At 45.8% G+C, this 22,401-nt stretch overlaps 1 protein-coding gene across 1 annotated transcript in view; it reads right to left on the bottom strand.

The window, feature by feature from the left end:
• Positions 1 to 472: 472 nt before the first annotated feature.
• BARX2 (BARX homeobox 2) overlaps positions 473 to 22,401 on the bottom strand; it is a 35,856-nt gene continuing 13,927 nt past the window's right edge. Inside the window, exons 2-4 of the mRNA XM_064470926.1 lie at positions 5,778 to 6,075; positions 3,076 to 3,160; positions 473 to 1,807 (exon numbers count right to left, since the gene is read on the bottom strand). Of these exons, the coding sequence (XP_064326996.1) occupies positions 1,556 to 1,807; positions 3,076 to 3,160; positions 5,778 to 6,075 (635 nt within the window). The 3' untranslated portion in view covers positions 473 to 1,555. The remainder of the gene's footprint in view (positions 1,808 to 3,075; positions 3,161 to 5,777; positions 6,076 to 22,401) is intronic.

Here is a 22,401-nt window from a genome sequence, read left to right as displayed (position 1 = left end):
CGGGGGTGGAATGAAAGTCTTCCAAACACCATTGAGCAAGAAACTGGGGGGGGGGGGAAGAAATCCTTTCTCCCCCCTTGGCGCTCCTTGGATAAGTCACTTGAGATCTACGTGTGTAAATCATTACCACCACCCCAAAAATGGGATATTAAGAAATCATCTTCACAGGGTCACACAGACCCATTGATCGGATGTCCAGGCATAACTGCAGGAGGGGAGGTGACAGAAAATAGCTAGAACACCAGCGCTCTCACTCTGGCGTGTTCATCTGCACCCAGTGACAAGGTGGCACTAACAACACCCCTCACCTACCTTAGCAAGGTGCTACGCGGCAGCTTGCGCAGCGCTTGCTGCACAGCAGCGTTACGGAAAGTCTGCTGACTCCCATTTTCTCCAGGGTTTGTTAGAATAGAAAAACCTAGCCCCGAAAAGTCTCTGTCTAGCATTCTGAAAGAGAAACAACAACAACTGCTTTATTTATATATTTAATTTTTAATTAAAAAATAAAGGTTATCTTAATACATCTCTTGCAGCCTTTGGGCAAAATGCACCCTTAACAAAACTTTATGAAACATGATGCACATCTATTCTTGGCACACATCTTAAACAAACGCGAACTTTCTGCAGCAACTTCTCAAATCCGTCGTTCTCCCAAAACCCTGAACACATTTAAATGTTCTTTAAAAAAAAACCTACAAAACTTAGAAGTGGGCCCAAAGCAAAAATCCCAGATCCAAGCATCCCGAAGCTTTTGGAGCGGAGTCAAATCCAAACCCTCATCTCATTCGAAGTTTTATCCTGGATCACTGCAAATTCACAGACACGGCACCCAAACAGCCAAGAGAGATGAAATCTCAGTGCTGACCCGGGTACGAATCTCGCTTCGGAAGCTTTGATCTTTACACTGGGCCAAAGCAATCCTATGGGTCTGAACTCCTTCCTAAAACTGTTTAAGTTGGGCCCATCCCTAACAGAAATAAGTGCTGGTTACACAACGAAATGGTGCTGTCAGAGCTCCCCATGTCTCTGCTGTCCCTGATCTGAGACCAGACCAAGCATTCCATCCATTTGCACTAGTTTAAAAGGCAAGGATAAAGTCAAGCGAACACACTGAACCCTCCAACGCAGTCGTATCACTACACGTCCGCCTCGCGCAGCATGAAAGGAGCCCTGGGCTTCTCCTTTACTTGCCAGGAGCTGTCTCTCAGGTTTCTAGGCGCCGTTTTCTCTGGGAACACGTTCAGGCCTCCGTCACTATCTGCGGGAAGGCTTACGCACACCGCCGGAGGAGGGATGGCGCGTCACCACTCACACGGGACGTCTTTGCTCCACCGTGGCCCACGACGGCTGCTTCCCAAAGGCACAAAGTGACCAATCTTTAGACTTATACACAAGGTCTACATATATATATATATATATTTATATATATATGTACACACACACAATTACATACATATTTAAATATATATATATACATATATATATTTGGTTTTGGTTTTTCTCTTTTCTCTTTTTTTGCTTTTCTTTTTTCCCCTTCCGCTCCTTGCTTTCTCTTTTAACTTAACGGCGTAGTCTCCTCTGAGGAGGGCTCTGGTATATGTTCTGGAGACTCCTCTGCCTCCAGAGAGACTTCTGGCTTCTCCTCTGTCAATGTAGGCTCCTCGGGGGCTTGAGATCCCTCCAGCTCCTGACTCTGAGCCTGGCTGTTCATTTTCTCTTCTGCTTCGATCTCCTCTGAAGTGGGAATGGAGTTTTTCTTTGGACGGCCTTTGGGCTTCGTTGGAGCCTCCTGTCCACCCTTCAGCACCTGGAGCAAAGAGATGAACTGTCAGGATCAATCTGAACTCCACTGCTGTGGGACAGCCTCTAGAGAAGGATGAAACTTGGCTTTGCCCTCGAAGTTAATCCATTGCTTGGTCACCAGTTCGGACTCATAGAAACGCCCTGCACTCATGGAGTGAGCTCACCCATTATCTCATATAAATAAAATGAAATGCTAACATTACCGTCAAGGACACCCCAAACTCCGGAGGTGTCCAAGTCAGTTCCTATGGGAGGCCCAAAAGCAACCTATGCACACAGACCTCAGCGCTACAGACGGATTTTATGCAGAAGTTGGTTCCTTTCCTGAGTGTTGGCTTTATTCAGAGCCCAAGTAAGAACAGTCATAAACCTTAGCCAGGATTTCTTCTGACTGCCTTTCCCCCAGCCTCTTGGGCTTCTGAAATAGCCTGTTATTACTGTTACTGTTGTTATTATTATTATTGTTGTTCTTATTGTAACCTCTGCACTGAAATACATGAGACCCCTCTCATCTGTGTAAAAGGTGGGAGTCAGCAAAACAGGTCTGTTCCTACGTTTAATTCCCTCTCCCTTCACACCATCGCTTTAGCAACCAGACGCTTCCAACCAATCCAAGCTAATCCCAAATTCGTTTCAAGTGGCAGCAACTTCTGCAGCTGTCACACGCATTCAAAGATACGGTCTAGAACTGCATCTCCTCTCCCGGACCAGAAATCATAAACATCTCCACTGGAGAATGTCACAGCATCATGGTTCCCACCAGGATTTATTGGACAGTTGTCCTTTTTAAAAGCATTTTAACTGGAAAAGGGCCATGAAGCTGAGAGTAAGTGAAAGAGGGGAAAGGAAGATATGAAAAGCAAGAATTAATGCTATTAGCTCTCAGAACTACATTGGTTTCCATGGAGCAATACAATCTTTTTTGGCTATGCACATAACCAATCCCACAAGCATTAAGATCACAGGAATGCCAAAAATGTGAGGGAGATATTTTGGTTCTTCCCTCTGTTCCATTCTAATTTCTTTCATCCCTTTGCCATGTATACTTCCTACTGCCTGTGGTCCCTCTGGCCCACCACATATGTTGCAGTATAAACTTCTTTTTTTTTTTTTTTTTTTAAAAAAAGAGTATGTTTCTAAGCAAAGTGATCAAGAATAAAACAAAATTTGGTATAAAAAGATACAGGTCACTGATGCTACGCTCAGCTTCCAAATCTGTTCTTTTGAAACCAGTTTTTAAGGACCACGGAGAAATGGTAACAAACCACTTACCATTTTCTTCCACTTCATCCTACGGTTCTGGTACCACGTCTTCACCTGGAGCTGAGTCAGTCCCAGTGACTGGGCTAAGTCAAGCCTGGGAGACAAGACAGACATTGAGATGAGTTCACGGCGGAGCAGAAGAGCTCAGATGCAGCCAATCCAGCACTGTAAGAGCATCCCACAGTGGGACCGCCAGAAAAGATGGCTATTTGTCTCTCTGGTCTGTTGTTTCGAGAAAAGGTCAGACAGAAGTGGTAAACCACTGAGAGTTTACGATGTAAAGATAGATGCTGTTATGGAAGAAGCAAGAATATTTCAGTGTTTGCAGGCTACCTGTTCTCTTTTCTCCTCTGTGACCCCTGGACAAACGAGCGAGCCTAGAAGTTGCCAAAGTTTGCCTGCTGTCTTTGAAACACAGGCCTGCTGTACTCCAGCTGCTGACACCCCCCGTCTGTATATGAAGCAGAGAGCTACTGGTGCACCACATCCCTGAAAAACAGGTCTATGGGGTCCGAAGCAGACACGTCAGAACCGAGATACCCAGCATCAGTCTGCCTTTCAAAGTGCTGCTCTTTGTATCATAGTTTTTCTTCACTACCTACATAATGGGGACAATAATACTTTCTCATTTCTCACGGAGTAGTAGTACATCTAAATCTATTAATTTCTTATGCATTCTGCTATTATAAGCAATTTAGGCTTATAAATGAATTTATTATTTGCGTGTTTAGCCTAAGGGTATATGCGGCAGACAGCCCATAATCCTGATTCATCCTCCACAAACCTCCAACCTGTGCAAGTTCATGTGAAACCAGTCATTATTTCTATATTAAAACCCAGGATATGAAGCAAATGCAGCTCAGAGTAACTCTTTATCCTTCCCCACAGGTGACAGCACCATGCATCTGGCAGTGTTGTCACGGAGTTGCACAAGGGACGGAGTTGGAAATCCTCAACAACGCTGGGCAAGCGCCCCACAGAGACACGTAAGTCCTGCAGGTGGGACGGCTCAAACCCAGAGCCACATGCCAAGGTGTTCTGGATTGTGTGAACTTTTGGGAAAATATTTCCCTGCCTTCCGATGGGGAAACACATTTGTCAGGGCCAAGTTTTTCATAATAAAACTTTTGTTTCAGCCGGGCTCATAGGACAGTCAGACTCACTCTTAGGTTTGCAAACACCTACGTACCCCACGCCAGCTCTCTGTGCTCAGACGCACGCTCATGGATTCACGCTTTCCTCCTGCACTCGGGATTCACTCTAGACCTACAGGCTTGGTTTGCCTGCTGCCTTTGCCACCGCATAATGTCTGCGAGATATCCTGTTGACTTAAAGATACTATTGCTGTTATATGAGAAGCAGAATCAAGCAGAGGCATTATCCTGTTGTACTGCTTACTCCTTTGCTACTAGCGAGCCAGGTGCTTCGGTTGCCCTCCAAGCAGTACAATCTTGTGTCCAGGCCAAAAGCTGCACGAGTGAATTCAGATCACAACCCACCGCTTCGCCATCACGTTTCCAGCCGTGAGTTTACAGAGGGAAACGCTGCTTGACTAACTCTTGCCTTAGTGCACATGCCTTATCACACTTGGATTACCTGCAACCAGTTACCATCTCCTGCCACACACGTTAGCGTAAGCAGCATTGCCTAGAAACCCGAGGAAACAAACAGAGGGGAAGTGGTACACAGGCAGGAATTGCTCATCAGCCTCAGACACTTACAAAGCCAAGGAACAGTCAAAGCACAAAATTAACAGCCTCAAGTGCTTCATCAAATGGTGTCAACCATCTGATTATGTGAACCTCTGAGGAGTCAGTACAGGAGCATTAGGAACTCTGAAACTCTACGAGACAGCCTGGCTGTGCCCATGAAATTTGGTCTGGCTGCGAACCTTGGCTTTGGTGACAGGCAGTATGAGCGGAGAATGTCGATCTTCAAAACCAGTTTAAATATTGGGACACTGCCATCTGTGAGGTTCAAGGTCTGGTGTACCTTTCAAACCCTCTCCAGCTTCACAGACTGAATAAAAATTGGACAGGTCTTTTTCCTGTAATTTAAATTTGTGGAGTAGGATTCAAAGCCTTTAAAAAAAGATAAAACCTCTCCTTAGTTCAGTTTGTCCATTTGGTACCAGCTAGTCCCCGAGAACTTGCTTTTTCCTTCACAAAGACAAGTCACTTGCCTGGGCCTTCACAGGGTTGCAAGGTAGCCGTAAACCCTGTGCAACCCTCTGTTTTCGGGCTGATGGACAGGCCACCACCTTCTCATTGAGTTGCTACCCAAGTTTGCTAGATGAAAGCTAGTTCAGCAGCCAGCTGAAGCTCTCAGCTGCCATGGAGACACAGCCATCCACCACCACATCCCAGGAGGGACAAGGCTCTACTTTTTTTCCAGCGTGCAGCAGGAATGGGAAAGACAGAGAGCATTCTGCTCTGTCCCTTGCCTGTCTCTGAGCCTGCTAGAAAGCACATACATCACCACGTGGCATTTCCATTGATATAATCTATTTGTGTCACCTTTGATCCGAGGAAAAGTTAGCCTTGAAACTGAATCTGGTCATCTGCCCATGTCCTTGGCCAAAGGCAGAGGCATCTCTGTGGAGCAAGAAGGCAGCACACCGCAGCCAGGGAGCGTTTGGTGTAGGAACAGCTGAGCAGGGCCAGAGCAGCCCTTTTGCTCATTCCTTTTCCTGGTGTGAGAGGCTGACCTACCTGTCAGGGGTAGACAGATACTTCTGCTTCTGGAATTTCTTCTCTAAGCCCATCAACTGGAGCTCCGTGAAGATGGTCCTACTCCGGCGTGGCTTTTTTAACCGAGGTGTTGGCTGCTCTGCCTCCGACTCACTGCTGGCATGGGTCTCGCTGGCAGGTGTCTCTGAGCTCGAAGTCCCCGAGGAGGGCTGGGCTGGCAGCACGCGGGAGCTGGTGGCAGCTGGGACGAGGTGAGGGACCACGGAGGGCTGCCTGGTGATGACGGAGATGAGAGGGTATGCCCTCAGAGAAGGGGACCCTGGCAGGGAAGGAAGCAGAGGTGGATAAAGGCCAGTTCAGTGGCAATATGGTTAAGTAATGGGAGCACTGGAGAGAGTAAGGAGAGAGGAATACCTTCCCTGGCTCTGCCATTCACTTGTTAAATGACCACAAGCAAGTCAACTCCCTCTCGGGACCTGCTCCTTCTCCCAAATTGCAGGTGTTTAGCCTTCCTCGGGCTGTGAGTCTTGACATTCATTTCCCTAGCACAGGGAAAGGAGGGCCTGTGTTTCCATTGCCTTTTTTTAGGAGCTATTATAATACACGCCATTGAAGCCATTTGTCTAATTACCACAAGAGATTAAACTCTGCAAATGAAGAAACGTCCCCATTCATGCCGCTCTGCTTCTCCACAGACACTAGGACAGGGTTCCCTGGAGATGGCTACTTAATCTCCCTTTACAGGCGACAGACAATGAGTTCCAGTCAAAATTCACCTCATCCTCTAGTAGGTACCTGAAAGAGTCAGATGAATCACACTTTCATCCTCCACTGTCTATACTGACCCCGTTGACTACACAGGCAGATGAGGATGAATAGATCGGAAGCAGAGTTCTTCACCAGCTCTTAGCTCTACATCGTATACCAACCAGTTGATACCAGCCCTAAAAAACACCCCACAGTTCTGCTCCAACCCTTTCAGGTCAGGGCCAGTCTGGGATGACAAATCTAAACATTCCCAAACACTAGAGGAAGTTCTGATTCACATCAGACCTTCTGAATTTACAGCTATAGACAGATTTCTGCTCAGCCTTAGCCCCAGGAAATCAAACGTTCCTTTAAAATTTGGGCAGGGAAACAGGGCCACGTACGGGAAGCGTACACTCGTTGCAAGATCGCACTCCATACAGCTCTGCAATCAACGTGCAGAGTCTTGGGCAAGTCACTTTCTTGCTCTGTACCTCAGTTTACCTCATTTGCAAAATGGAAACAATCCTCCTTTCCTACTTCACTGGTGGTAAAACATGGATTAAAGTTTAATGTACATAAAGTATTCTGAGATCTTTTGATAAATGGCACTGCGGAAAGGAACACATCACACCAGCAAGCCTGATTGTGAAACTCTTCATATGAATCACCACTAATGAAAATAATTATCTGTAGACCTCAATGAGTCTATTTCGGTGAGTAACTCGTTGCAGTGGAATAAAGGAGTTGCCAGCCTGGCCTGCTGATGACCCATATTCCTTACCCTCCTCCCCTGAGCTGTGATCGCATAAATCAGGTCCCAGGTAAGCTGCAGTGCACAGAGTACATCAAAGAATCATGCAGCTTGTTGATCATCGCTTCTCTCTGCAACCACTGCAAGTTGTGCAAAATCCAGCCACTTACAAAGCAAGCTTGCAAAACTATTTCCAAAACACTATAAATCCCAACACACTGGGGTTTAAGCAAGACTGTGACTACAGACTGGGCTTAGGCAGACTGGGACTTAAGAGTTGTTTTCTCCTCCACATCTCTGCAACACTAAAAATCAAAATATTGCCATTAAATTAAAATTATTCCACTTAAACCACCAAGGGAGTACTTGAGGGATGAGATCAGAATTGCCAAGCCAACCCTTAGCTTGTGTAAAGGGTTATCTACCTTTCCTTTCTGTGGGTTTTTTTCAGCCTGACAACATCACCAAGTAACCTGGCAGAAATTCTGCCTTGATTTACAACCTCAGTGGCTATTCAAAGACCATAAATTAGGATAGACCGCGCTGCTGTCCTTTGCTTTAAACGACTAATTCTGCCCTCACGGATATTTATGCACGCACTGACACCAGCCAGCTGCACAGAAGGTAAAACACATCCTGCTCCCGTAGTCTATAGCCTCCTCCCAGTAGCCACTACAGCTAGTTTCTGCCATCGTGGGATGGTAAAAGCAACGCTGACCCACGAACGGAACAGGCAACTTCCTCTGTTTCAGCCAAATTTGCCAAAAAGAATCAGCCCCTCTTCCCTTCTTGTAGGGCACCTCCCTTGCAAGGGCCCTGGGCAGGAAGCCTGAAGCCACCTCCACCCTAAGAGACGTTCCTGGGTGAGCGATGAGGTGCGCTGATGGTCCGCATCTGGCAGCAGTCCTGGGACGTGGCCCTTCTGCACTGCTGCTCTTGCTCACGGAGGCTATAAAAGAGACTTCAGGGATCTCAGTCCCAACCTGCTCCGAATAAGGAGGCTGAAAACCGATGCTTTAGCTCACACACCATACAGGAGTGGGTCCAGCCTTGTTATATACCCTTACCCTGCTGTTTGGGGGTCCTGGTTCAAACCTTCCCAGCACACAGCTCCTGCTCCCCTGCAGGTTCACTAGCCAAGCCTTATCTCACAGCCTGAAACCCCATTCCTGTCCTTGCACATGGGTGGCTTTTGGCACCACATCACCGGTTAATTGATACTTTTACCCTTGTACCCCTGTATATTTCCAGCAGGGCTCTCCATATACCACAAGGTTACTAAGGAGTAATAAATCACCAGAGCTCAGAAACCCCTGCAAGGCTCCAAGTGACTGAAACCTCTGGACAAAAGTATTTTTACAAGGAACTCTCTTCAAGGGAGGTCAGAAAAAGGTGTTTGATATCAGAGCAATCGGGGGTATTTGCTTTCCCGTATGGCACGGTAGCAGCACGTGGGACAGCTTGGACTGGGGGGAGGCTAGCTACAATGGTCCCAGAGCTTAAGATCTGCCTCCATCAAAGAGGGGAAAGTCTCTTCAGGCTATTTTTCTAATAATCAGGTAGGATCAGGAATAAAAGAACTGCTTTCCTCCTTCCAAGATCAGCAGCGAGAACTTGGCTATTTTTGCAGGCTAAAACAGTGGTTGGTTATTAGAGAAGCAGCTGACGCTGGAGTTGTTCAGGTCCACGTTTTCAAGTGCTGAGCACCTGAATGAGGGGATACATTTTCCGAAATGTTCAGCAGCCAGCAGCTGTGACCTGGGCAAATGCTCAGAAAAGCTCAGCACATGCTTATTTTTGGTGCCCGCGTCAGGACACGTATTTACTTACTGCGCTTCTGAAACCGCTGTTCTACTTCTGTGCAAGTAGTGGTTTGCAACTGCTGAGCTGCTTCGAGCTCCAGGTGGCGAACAGATTTGTGAGGCTGTTGACACCAAGCGTCTTATATGAATTTATCATTTGTGCTCGTAAGAGAAGCCTTTGCTTATGGTTTGACACCAACAGTTGCGACAGTGCTTTTAGAAACCATCATAAATAATGAAAGCATCTGCTGATGTTCAGCCCGGCCGCATACAAGACTTCTCAGCTTTCTGCCCTCAGCCTGATGAGGACACAAGATGGTTAGGGCATGGAGTAAGGACAGCATTTAGAGAAAGACGTGGGGTTCAAGGCTGCAGATATTTTCTGGGGGCAATATTTTCTGGGCTGGAAAGGGGGCAATGCTTTAGCAGTCAATATCCTTGCGAATAGAGTAAACCAGAAACAGCTAGCCTCTGCACTGCACTAGCTAGCTTCTAGATCACAAAGGAAAAAGCCTAAGTTTGGTATCCTGTTCTGGATCTAGTTATCCCAAAGTTCAAAGGCAGCTGAAGTGGAGCCAGTCCATCGTCTCTAGGTACACTATTAACACGACTCCCCTTAAACCATCCGTACAGTCCTTGCCTTGATACAGTCTTGGCTTCCAAACACTATGAAATCTGAGGCTAGATCTAAATTTCACATCCTCCAGAGTTCAAAGGTATTTCTAGACTGACATGGTATTGTAAGAATGGAATAATTTCTTAATCTTTAACAAATTAAATGCTGGCAAGCTGCTCCCGTCTGCTCAGCACTGTTGTGACATGCTCTGTCTCCCAAAATGGGAAGGGATGGAAATGAAGCGCTCTTCCTTTCCGTACCTGCCTTTCAGAACAGTTTCAGCCGAACACATACTTCCCTGCATTGTTGTCCAAGCACCTTTTCCAATCCTGACCCACTGGTCTTTTGCACTTGAAAAACCAAAAAGCATAAACGAGAAAAAAAAATGAGGAATTAGTTTGTGACCCTGGCAACAAACCTCAAGTGTTTTATTGTCTGCATCTGAAACAATCAAGAGGCAGCACAGTCCGGTGGTGAAGCTGCCAGTGGTTTAGGACTCAGGAGGTCTCAATGCTCTTCACAGGGAGAGCAATCGCTTACTGTGTGGTTTTATACAGAGAAGTCCCAGTTTTATCTGTTAGAATAGTCTTAATCACCCCAAAGTCTAGGGTCGTCTCAGGCTCACTTTGCTGCTGAATACTTCTCAAATACTTGGGAAGCATTAGCATAATCCGTACTTCGTACCATGCCCAACTGAGGGAGCAGTGCTTCAGCACCAGAAGTTTCCCTGTAGTTATGCTTAAACAAAGCATTTGAATAGTCCCAATTTCAAGCAACAAGAAAGCTCTTATTTCTGTCCATCTCCATACAGCTAACATCTGGCCACTCAGTTGCTAAAATGAACCAAGAGCTAAAAATAAAAAGAACATTGGATCTGCAGAGTGTTTTCCAAGGATCTGAAAACATTTTGCTTTGCTATTTAAATCCGGCCACGCTGGCAGCCGCTCTACAGGGAATAACAGACCTGCCCCTTGCACAATGCACCGACCACACCACCCTGAAATGAATGGGCTTACTCAAGCCACGCAGGTCTAGAAGAACCCTGGACTCTGTCGTAGAAACGTATCATGATCTAACGTATCCAAAGATATTTTCTTTCTCACTTCTTTTCCTTTTCAGCAGTAACACCAAGAAGGACGGAGAATTCATCCCACCTTCTCCAGAAGGTTTCAGTCAGGAAAGTCAGTCTTTACTAGCCAAAACAAGCCGATACCCCAGGCGTAAATCTGCAGCGTGTCGGCCTGTTGCTCCCTCTTAGCCCAGGTGTGAAGGCAAGGGGCCTCACCGCACTGGCTCCAGCTCCATGAGCAGGAATTGGGAACACTTGCTTTTCATCGGACCAACCTGAAGTCAGCTCCGCTCGGCTGCTGGGGCATTTCCATTAAATGAGATATGATGCAATAGGTACATCACCACTGCAACAGATCACGTTGCAAAGGTTTTAATTAAAAATAAATAATTCAAATTTTCCCCCTTCTTTTTCCCCCTCCCTCCTCCGTGGCTTACTTTCAACCCCAGCAGACACAGACTAGAGAGAAAAGGGAAAGCACTAATTAATTGCACTGTTTGACCGCCGGCAATGGCAGAACAGTTTCCCTCCTAGGCAAACTCAGCTAATTCTGTTTTGGAAAGAAAGAGGAAGGAAAGATTTATGGATCATCTCCTCTTGGCAGGTCAGCCCTGCTCGGAGGCAGAATGAAATCTCACTCGGAATGGGCTGCAGTGAAAGGTAAATAATAAAAGCAAATGAACTTACGACTCAGGAAGGTCTATAAATCTGCCATCTCCTGAATGTCAAAACAAAAGGGAACCAAGAAGAAGTAGAGTTCATTTAGGAGAGAACTTCATTTTGCCAAAGGAGCGGGCAGCCTACTGAAAGGAAGAAGCCAGCCCCGAGTGAAGCAAAGAAAGCAAAAGAAGCAAGGAAACATTGAGAATAAGTTGAACCATACACAGTTTTTTCAGTGGGGGGGGCATTACATCTACTTTTTCCACCACAGATCCCCAAAAGGTGAGAAATGCCATTCCCACGGACTTCACCACCGGAGCCAGAGCTGAGCGTGGAGCCGGTACAAGCCAGAAACTCAACATGGCCCAGGAGCCAACTGGTTGAAGACAACAGCCAGATACCCGCTGTGTACCCCAGGACACAGGATGTCCTCTCAGGTCTGTGTGGGCTCCTCTGTGGTTGTTAGAGCTAGCTGAAGGCTGACCAGGAACCTAACATGACTCTTACGCAAGGGCTGTGCTCCTTCTGCTTAGCTTCCTCAGCCAGCATGTGCCACACGGACCTGCAGCATCTCTCTTGTCCACCAGAAACCCCACTGAAGGCAGTAAAGCAATTCTCGCTCTCAGGTTAGACCTTACCCCACCTGGTTTTGCTGATATTGGATTTAAGCCTTCTCTGCTCCATCTATACCAGGCTCAGGCACCGAGCAGCCCCCAGACATGGGGGCCTCTTCCTGCATGTCCTTGCCTCCCCTCTGCTGCCCCCCAGCACCCTGAGCATGGGACCAGTGTCTCCCCAGGCCTGTCTTTCCTGGAAAGGCGACTTTCCCTCCCCTGGCAGGACCCCCAGCCTCCTTGCAAACAGCCCAAGATGCAGCCCTTTCCTAGATGCCCACAAATGCTTGAATCCCGAGTTAAAAAAATGACCTGGATGATGTTTACACTATGCAGCATGGTTCTGCGCACAGATCCCTCAGCCATCTCTAGAACGGGAAGCAGCATAGCCACGCCAGGCTATGATTACACCTGAGCTAATTATGGCCTGAACAGAGGTGGGCTAATTGGGTTGTGAACGCTGTGTTGACAGCTTGACAGCTTCCAAGACATGAGTCGGTGTATTTGCATGGTGCAGCCCTTGCAACATGTTGACACAGATGGTCTTTCAGAGCTAGCTGCCCCTCTTGTATCCTCTCCTAATGGGCTGGAAGTCCAGGCATAGCCACGAGATCTTCCTGAGGGTGTCCCCTGCACAAGTCAACTGAGCTTCAAGCCCAGAGGTGGTACCTAAGTATGGACTTAAATGTTTTTAGCAACCCCGTCAAACAAAGCTTGGCCAGAGAGGTGCTGACAGATAATTTGTCAGGAATCATTCATATCAACCAGTTCAGACATTGATTCTCTTCTCATTCTTTCCAGTCTTACTGTAAGACAACTCTACAGAGCCTACCACTCTTTGAATGTTGAAATAGCTGGAAAACCTGCATGCAATCCTCAGACCCTTTAAAAGTGCCATATCTCAATGCTATAATCAGATCCTTCTGTGGCTATTAGATATTCAACAGGAATTCTGGACCTGGGAATGCTTGAGAATGCTCTTTATTGCCGTTCCTCTTCTCCAGCATCTCCGCACCTAAGAGCTCGGTCACGTAACTGAGAGCTAGCCCTGTTTGGAGAGAGGAGATTTTTCTTTATTTGTTTTTATTTCTCTTTTTCTACTAGCTCACTTTTTCTTTGGTTACATGTGGAAACCAGTCGTAGCTAAGCAAAAGCCAAAGTCTGTGCACGTGAGCAGAGGTGAAGGGCACTTCTGGGACATTTTGAAAGCTTCCAAAAATAGTCCCAAGACTCAGCCCAAATGCCCAGAGCCAAAATCTCCATGGGAATCATGAGCGTCACAGAGGCAGTCAATCCTGAAAAATAAAGCCTGAAATCTAAGTGCAGAACTGGAGCATGACGCGACACTGGTGGTGCTCCACAATAGCGCTGAGCAGGGTTCCTTAGGGCAAAGTCTAACTGTTCATCATCAAAGGTTGCGGGCAGAGTTCACACCATATTCTATTGCCACACTTCAACTCAAGGAGCCCTAGTAGCCCGACAAGGACCACGAGTCTTGCAAAAATTAAATGCAACACAGCTACACAGCAAAATGTCTGCTTGGGAGCAAATGGCTTCTCTCCTTTGTGGGAGAATCCAGACCCAACTGATGTCCATGACAAAATGCCCATCAGCTTCAGTGGAGCCAGGATTTCACCTGCATGTGTCCGCAGTAGGAAAAGAAAAAACAGAAATTAAAGTTAGTGCAGCTAATTTTAGCGCAGCAAAACCAAACCTTTTTAGGGCATTCTGACTGAAAGCCAATTCTTCAGGAGTCTATACCTTCTGTGATGAGCCAAGTGTAAGTGGGGGGAGAAAAGTGGCGCATTTCAAATGGTAATTTTTGACAACAGCTTCTTAGGTGGGGGAAAATCAGGGCTCATCCAGGAGTCCTATTTTACCTTCCCTAGGCACATTAGAGAACTATCACTTTTCAACCACATTTTTTTGAGGGAGCAGGTTTTCAGCTAAGTCGGTTGCAAACAAAACCCCTTACGTCTGTATACGTTAACTTCTATAATAATCAATATAACATATTACATCTCTCATCATGCAACTACCTGTCCAGCTAACCAGAGGTGAGTGGAGCTGGACACAAGCTGCAGCTGCTGTCCCCCAAGCTGTGGGGCACTTAGATCTGCGGTCAAGTTTAGCCTGATTTCAAAGCCACAAGTGAAATTTCCTCAGTACCTGGAGCTGCGAGATCCAGGTTTTCTGTTTCAAGCCTGTCCCCATCAGCAATTTATCAACGTAATGTTTCTGTATAACTTCTACATAATAACAGTAATTAATAAGTTGGGATGCATCAGAGGCATGCATGCCGGAGGCCTTCCCAAAAACTAACCAGAAAGATAATTAATCCTTACTTAATAATGACATTTATATTGTGCTTTTTTACATGTTCAAGGCACTGTACACACAGTAAGTAATTGGCCTTGAAAAAATGACGAGCCTCCCTGAACGAGAACTTGTCTCACTCCCTGCTGCCACTGGCAGATGTATAATACCCTGCCTTAGACAGGACTGGATGTGGGGCGATCACCTATCTTACAAACATAATCCAAAAATCCACCTACAGCATCAGTGTCCCCAGGGATGCCAGATCCCTGAAGGACGGCACCAGGGTTCTTCTGGCAGGGTTGGCGATAACCATTATAACAAGCTGGCTTTGTTCGGGGGCCCTGCTGGTGGGGGAGGAGGTAGGAATGCATTGAACCTGGAGTCGAAAGACCTGGCTGCGTTGCTGGCCTGGGGCTAGTCCCTCCGCCGAGGTTTCCTGCCATCACAGGATGGCGATGCTTAGATGCTGACTTTCTTCTCCATTGCTGGAAAGACAAAAGCAAGCACCACCTGGGTGCTATAGGTTGTTCTTGCACACAGAGGCCTTTCTTCCAGGCTGTCTCTCAAACAGGGGAGTCTGCCAGGACCTTGTCAGATCCTCAACGAAGACGAAAATTTATATATAAAGATTTTTTTTTTTAAAGAAGCATTTAAAGAATCCATTTGGCCAGCACTCAAGAAGTCTTCGAGGCCTTGCCTCAAATCCACACTCTTCAGGCAAACTGAGCATGGCTCAGAGAGGTTCTGCTCCTTGTCTGAGGCTACAGAAAAGTGATTCTGTCTGGGATTCCTCTTCTTTAGCAGATGAGCCCTTTAAATCCTACTCGGTGGGAAGGGAGGTGCTCTGAACCCAAGCAGACCTGTTCTAATAGCTCCTATTAGGCTATATGGGCCCAAGGCCATCATGGCTGGAAACAGCTCCAAACGGACTGTGGGTTTGGACACGAACCTTCATTCCAGGCCCTTACTGTTCAGGCTCTGAGGGAGTTTTAAGACCAGGCCACATTAGTCCCAGAGAAATAAACATGAGCACATCTCCATAAACCACAGCACTCACACGGTGCAGGGAAGTTACTGGGATACAAGCCACCAGCTCATTTACCATATCTGTATCGAGGGATGCTTTGGCTCCATAAAGCCAACTTCAATTTGAAGCTCTTTCTTTTGAACTAAGTCACATTAAATACTCCAGCCAAATGTTTCCTCCATTACCGAGGATAAGACTCAACTCTAGAGCTCATTACCCGTTCGGACCCAGATTTAGCAAGCGAAGCAGCCAAAAGATTACAGAACCAAATAGCTAGAAGGAATGGATTTACAGGCAGTCTCTGGTCTTGTCTATTGGGGGTGGAGGAGAAACACTGCACCAAGACGACACAACTCTCAGGGTGTCTAAGCTTAAGCTGCAACAAGTTTCTGTCTGTTGATGGCAGCCAGATGACTAGGCATCTCGGGACGCTGGGGAGAAACGTAGAGGGCCAAATCCAACCCTCTGTCCAGATGGTGTCACCGGTCAAGGAGCAAGATTTGGACTTAGATCTAGAAACAGATCATCAGAGCTGAGAGGGTACAGTTTAATGGAAGGGTAAGTCACATTCTGTTCTTTATACTGCTCCCTAAGCATCCCGTACTGGCCCCCGTCCAAGATACGAGTCTATATGGACTTTGTACTGACACATTATGACCATTCTTACATCCTTACACATTTGACAAATAAATCTGCCTTCTCTCAGGATTTCACTATTTCTGTCCAAGTTCAAATGCATAATGCCATGCACGCATAAATCAATTGGTCCTTTACTTCCTGCTCTGTTAATTATTATCGCAACATCCATAAGCAAACAGTGGCAGTGGACAGCTGACTAGCCGTGCACACAAAAGCACTCTTCAGGTTTCTCAAGCCCACCCTTGTGTGAGCTCCAGCAAAAAGCTTGCCATAAATATCACTACCTCTTCCTGCTTTGAGCCTCTAAAACACTCTGGTGAGTGACACGTGGGAAGAAAGAAAGTTCAATTGGTTCTAAACACCAGACTCTGTAAATTTTGCCTGATGGATCTTTTGGAAAATGCTTTTTTCTTCTCAGGGGAATAGTAGATCAGTGTTTAAGATACACAGACACCCCCCTCTTTTCCTTCACACTGAAATGAATGGGGGACTTCAGCAAGTAAGTCAGAAGGAGACCTGTCACACCATGGCAAAGCCTTTGCCTCTTATAATTGTGACTTATCATCTCAAGGGTTGCTTTATTAATAATCTTGCCCCCATCAGGTCGCGTTTAGCAGAGAGGTTGGTCTCTCTAAGTTGCATATATGATTCTTTGATCTTGCACCTGCCCTAACAGAGAGAAAACTCATCTCTGTTTCCTCTATGGACAAAAATAAACTCTGTGGACGATTTGGCTGAACAGCTGCACAAACAATGCAATTTAGAAGGATGCAAATGATACATGAGGAGGTTTTGTTCACAGCCTGTCTATCCTTTGTGTTTGCCAATTAGATCAGTGATCTTAACCCAGCTCTTGTGGCTGGGGAAGGAGGAGAGACATATACAGAGAGTATAGCTAAGCATAATGCACATCACAGTATTACTCCAGGAAGCTGAAACCCTATTATCAGAATCTAGAGCACCTTGAAATACGGATTTCCTCCAAACCTGGTCTTTTTGGTTGAATAAGCTGACAAAGACTATGCCACAGCTTTCGTCAGCACAGGGCAAAGCTATTTTTATTCCCTCCACATCAAATAACAGCACACCCATGTCACCCCAGGGACTGAATCTTAACCCAAACACAATGAATCAAGGACAGCTAAGCTTTCACTTTTTGGAAGCGGGGAAGGGGGGTGGGTGTGATACAGCTGAATTTCCAGTTTATAGAAACTTTTCATTGCAAACCATTCTGCAACACTGCTAAAAATCTGTGCTGGCAACCTTATTCCCAATGCAGCTTCCTTGACTTCAGGACTGTTTACATCGCATAAAGTTAGCCATGAGCTGAAGATGTTGCAAGAACCCTCAGTCACACGGCTTCGTCGCTGCCTCTACCTGCAGCCGTGACTACCCAGTATGGATATGGGCAGGTGGGATGCTACCATCAGTTACACCCCAAGTCTCCAGGCAAACTGATGTTCCACTCACTTCAACATCTGTGCTTAATGAGCCTGCCCTGTGGCCCAGGAGTGAGTGAGGACACGGAAAGCTGCATTCACTACCACAGACATCATGGAAAGATCACGTCAGACTGCAGCCTTACACACGTATTTTCATGGCAGAGTATAACCGGTGGATGAAAACACAAGCAGAGCCGACAAGGCAGCTACGGGGTTGGTCTGTAGCAGGGAAACGGAGGTAAGCAACAAGCGGAATAGCCAATTGCTCGGTGGAGACGGACCTAGAGGACTCAACAGCTCAGTCCACCCTATACCAGGGTGTACTGTCTGCACCAAAACTTCAGTCTGTACAAACTTGCATAGCCCCCAGCGTCAAAACCAGTCTGATTTCTAGTAGCCGAGAGCCAGCCCATTCATTTCAGGGTGGGTGGTGGTTTTTTTTTTTTCCAGCTCAAGCACAAAACAAGTTTCACTCCTATTGAAATTAATCTAATCTCAAAAAGCAAGCTGAAGAATATCTCAAGGACGGGCAGTCTCAAAATGGACGCACCCAGAGTAAGGAGTTCCATGAGCAAAATGTCAACCTTAGAGTCTCAAAGCGCTTTGGAGGCATGCAATCGCTTACATGTCAGAAAAGCGATGACAAGGTTTCCCAGCTACCAGGCCGCCTGTACCACAGCACTGGTGGAAGGATAAGCCAGAAATTCCAGTTGGTGAGCTCTAGCTGTCCCGACCTCCAAAGAATAAGAGCCCTCACTCATGCCAGACATTAGTGTCTGGGTTTTTTTTCTGTTCCGATAGGAAGTCAGCCAAGGAGACACTGTTTCCACACCTCCAAAAAAATACAGGTTAGACTTAGGGTGGAGATAGGCCCTAATTAATCATACTGGATTGAATTAGGTTTCTACAGTGCTCAAATTCTGCTGGCTTCAGTTGTGACTTAATGCCATTATGGACAGAAACGTTAGAAGGACACCTGTTTCCGACAGCTCCTAGAGCCAGAACTACAAACACGCCCCTAGAAATGCTCTGATTTAGAGATCCAAATAGGAGACCCTCCCTCACCCCAAGGCTTGGAGGGCTTTGAGTCAAAGCTTTGGTTGTCACCCATCTCCTGCTTTCATCAGCACATCTATTTACCTCCGATTCTCCTACGGCACCTGCCACTGAGGAATGCAGTGTCGCCGTGTTCCACAGGTACCTCTGTGACTCGATAATCTCATTTAAATACCAATCATAAAAGTCAACATGCAAAAAACATCGCAGCCCTTTCTTCCCTCCACGCGTGCGTGGGTGCACAGTTCCCGCTACCATCAGGAACAACTCCAGGCTGATGGGAATATTGTCTCATTCCCACCAACTTTATTTACTCCCACCTGCCCCATAAGGGACCAAAAGAACAAAATTCTGTTCACTAAGACGTGGTTTTTGGGGAAAGAGGACATTAGGCGTAGCCTTTCCAACCCTTACATGCAACCTCAGCCAAGTCCCTGAATCTCACCGGACTTCTGTTTTCCCCACATGCAAAATGAGGATGATAGTATCTACCACCCAAGGTTGTTGCATGGTCTGGCAAGTCCTCCAACGGAAGCCACAAGGGGAGGCAGGAGCGTTATTATCTCACAGCTTGCTGAAGATGTTTCCCATTAATAGACTGCATGATCACTGCATGGAGAACTGTCTTTTGTGTCATACGATTACGGAATTCCTTAATGTGCCATTAATATATATGTTAATAGTGAAGCAGTGCACGTATCCTGTTATTGTGCAACCGGCAATGTTTCCACGGGAACCCCTCCAACAACAGGCACATATGCAGCATGTGGTTTTTCAAACCAAAATAACTTTTTTCAGCTTTTTTTTTTTTTAAAAAAAAGTTCTTCTAAACCAAGAAGGCTATTCTGCCAAAGACCAGCCACAGCCACCAATTTTTACGTGATGCTGATGTCTGCAGGGAATATTGTTGGTATTTCTCGAACACCGTCATTACCGGACTCCTTTATGTGGCACTGCTGGGATGAAACTCATCTTCGACTTGCATTTCCATGCTCTCCCTGCACGCAGTATGACAGACTCTCTACATCGCCAGTGTTTTCATTAAGCTTTGAAAAAGGGGCCATATCCCACCCGGAATGTTATTAGAGAATGTGTCCAGAGAACTTCGGCAATTACTGACATTTACTGGTATATGATGAAAAGCCGCCAATGCTCCAATCCATCGAGCTGAATTGGTTTGCTTTGCTCAGCAATGGTGTATGAGTTATGAGGGGTCTTTTAAATTCCAAGTGCTAAATGAGCCTTTAATATATGTTTGGTGAAGCACATACGAAAAAGCGCTTCAATGCTAACGTTCAGAAAAACCCTGCTCATCTTTTTCTCTCTCAAAGTATCGATGCCATGCCTCTCGCTGTCTCTGTTTCCACCCCGGAGGATCTGCTGGGAAGCCAGACCCAAGGTCTTTCGGTTTATGTAGAGCTTTAGAAAGACTTGGTTGGACACTGCAACCAATTTCACTGTCTTGCAATAGATCTTCTCCAATTAATTCAAGAGGGCTTTTTAAAGTCTTTTTACTCCTTCCTTTATTAAATCTTTCTATAGAAATGAAAATCTTGGAGTTAGATGGATGCAGTGCTGAATGCATACAGATATAGATATACAGCTGGTTTAATAACAAGATGATTTCTCTTCTGTGTATTTAGACCACCACAAACACTCCACCTCCACCATAAAATGACATAGTCATGGAAAAAAGTGCAACTGAAACTAAAGCGAAATCAGAAACTTAGATTCTGATACAAGAATTGGCTCAAGATAACTAAAGATTTTAAATTATTTTCATCCTTGATTAAAAAGAAATTAATAAAACAAAGACAGACTGAGTTTAAGGCATTTGAATAGCTTGCTCCTTCCAAATTTATGAAGTTTCAGACTGACAACACATTCCTACTCCTTTCCAACTTGGAGGGAACAAAATAAGAATCTCTAAAGAAAAGTCCTGTATTAAAACAAAAATCCATGTGAGTTGTCTTCGCACACGTTATAAAGAAGAAAAAAAAATTAGGCATCATTTAAATTATTTTCTCCTCCTTCGGTTCACCTTTCACTAAATTGCTGAGCATAAAACATACTCCCACCAAGACGTTAAGGTCTCATTTTCAGTCCTACTTGGGTGAGGAGACCAAATAAAAATAAATGGCTTCTACAATAAGACACATCATCCATCCTCAGCATGTAAAACGCAGTCATTAATCACCGAAGCAACCTACTTATTACGGGTATTCAAGCACTGGCAATACAAACGCTTATAAAACAGGGGCTCCTTTCATAATTCCCTGCCCTTGTCTCTCAATAGTTTAGAGGATTAACCCTTTTACAACGAGGGATGGGCAAACTGGTTTTGCCTAATTCCAAACCAACTTGACGTCATGGGTTCGAAAGTTCGACTTGAACTCAAACATTATCAGATGCAGTTTGTGCAGAGGGGAGACCGCGAGAAAGAGCTCAGGGAGAGAAAAAGGAAGGAAGACAGTGAAAGAGCAAACTGGAAAACCCAGCAGGTCAGGGACAGAATGAGAGAAGTCCAGGAAAGGGTCAAAGGATGGATAAAAGTTGCTAATGAATTGAAACCCCTACAAAGTAATAAACACAGCTTCATCTTAACACCTATCTTAACGTGATTTCTGCAGAGGTCTCTTCCTTCTGGTGGGGAAAAAAATTATGGAGTTTAGTTGTACTTAATTAATCCTCATGAAAAGCACAGTTAAACACACGCAATCCCCACTGACCATATCACTTTGGGCTTCTCTTGCATTTCTTAGCAAAGAATTTTACGGTACTTTGCACAAGTGTGTAATAAACCGCCGTTTTCCTTTAACTGATGGGAAAGGTGAGGCATGCAGCGAGCGGACAGCTGGCTCCGCATCGTACAGCGAGTCAAGGACAAAGCCAAGCAGAGATGGCCACACCACCTCCGCCGGCTGGGCAAAATCACAAGCTCCATTCAGTTATCCCCGTTCCCAGCCGCGGCACGTCCCACGCTGCCAGCTGAATGAACGCTCAGCAGCAAACATTCGTGTATTTGCCGTCTGATGCAATTCCTTTTCTTTTTCTACACACCCAAATCTTCTGTTGGCTCCAAGGGGCAAATGAACAGTGGGGCCGGGGGTGGGGGGGTGGCAGCAGAATCAAGAGTAACTGAGAAAAGCAGTATTTGGATTTTTTCCAAATTTTAGTCTGCAACATGCAAAGGGTTAAATTACAGTTTAAAATACATAAACCTCACTCTTTACTGATTGTCCTAAAAAGTGAGGCATCTGAATGAAGAAAATTCTTGTGGAGAGAAGCTCGATGAGGTGCGTATTTGAGTTTTCTCACAATGTGCAAACTGGCCCCAGTTTAACCAGGGCGATAACTTTTCAAACACATAAATTACCTTTGTCATCAGCTGGACAAACATTTCCAGTGTCGGTATCAATTACTGGAGGCAAACGACCCATGATTGGCTTTGGGGAAAACAAACATTTTGAGAAGACAAATTAGAAGAGTCCACCACGTTTTAAGCCCCGCTGAAGCTACGCGCCAGGTACTGGAAATGTTTCTTCTGGACTGGAGCTCAGAAACCAGCACTGAAGTTTCTTCTGGATGGATTTTTCAGTTCACTAATAGGCAATAGTGAACAAATAGCTGCTATTCCATTATAATTTTCTTTGTATGTAAGAAATACTCAGTTGAATACCTTGTAAACGTGACTGATTTCAGGGTAAAGTGGGCTATGTCCTGGCAAATTGTCAGCAAGACGTTCAAATCATTGCAGAGGCACTCAGAAATTCAGCACCAGCTCTGCTTCCTAAGACATATCGGGAGTTTTCCCAAGAGAATTCCCCTAAAGGAAATGTTTTTCTTCAACAGAAGTTGCTGTCAAGGCACCGTGACGAATGAAAGCGTTTTCAGTATCCT

The sequence above is a fragment of the Phalacrocorax carbo genome, chromosome 21 (assembly GCF_963921805.1).
Source record: "Phalacrocorax carbo chromosome 21, bPhaCar2.1, whole genome shotgun sequence".
Lineage (NCBI taxonomy): Eukaryota > Metazoa > Chordata > Aves > Suliformes > Phalacrocoracidae > Phalacrocorax > Phalacrocorax carbo.
The sequence above is the reverse complement of the archived record's forward strand: the minus strand, read 5'-3'. Positions and strand labels throughout refer to the sequence as shown.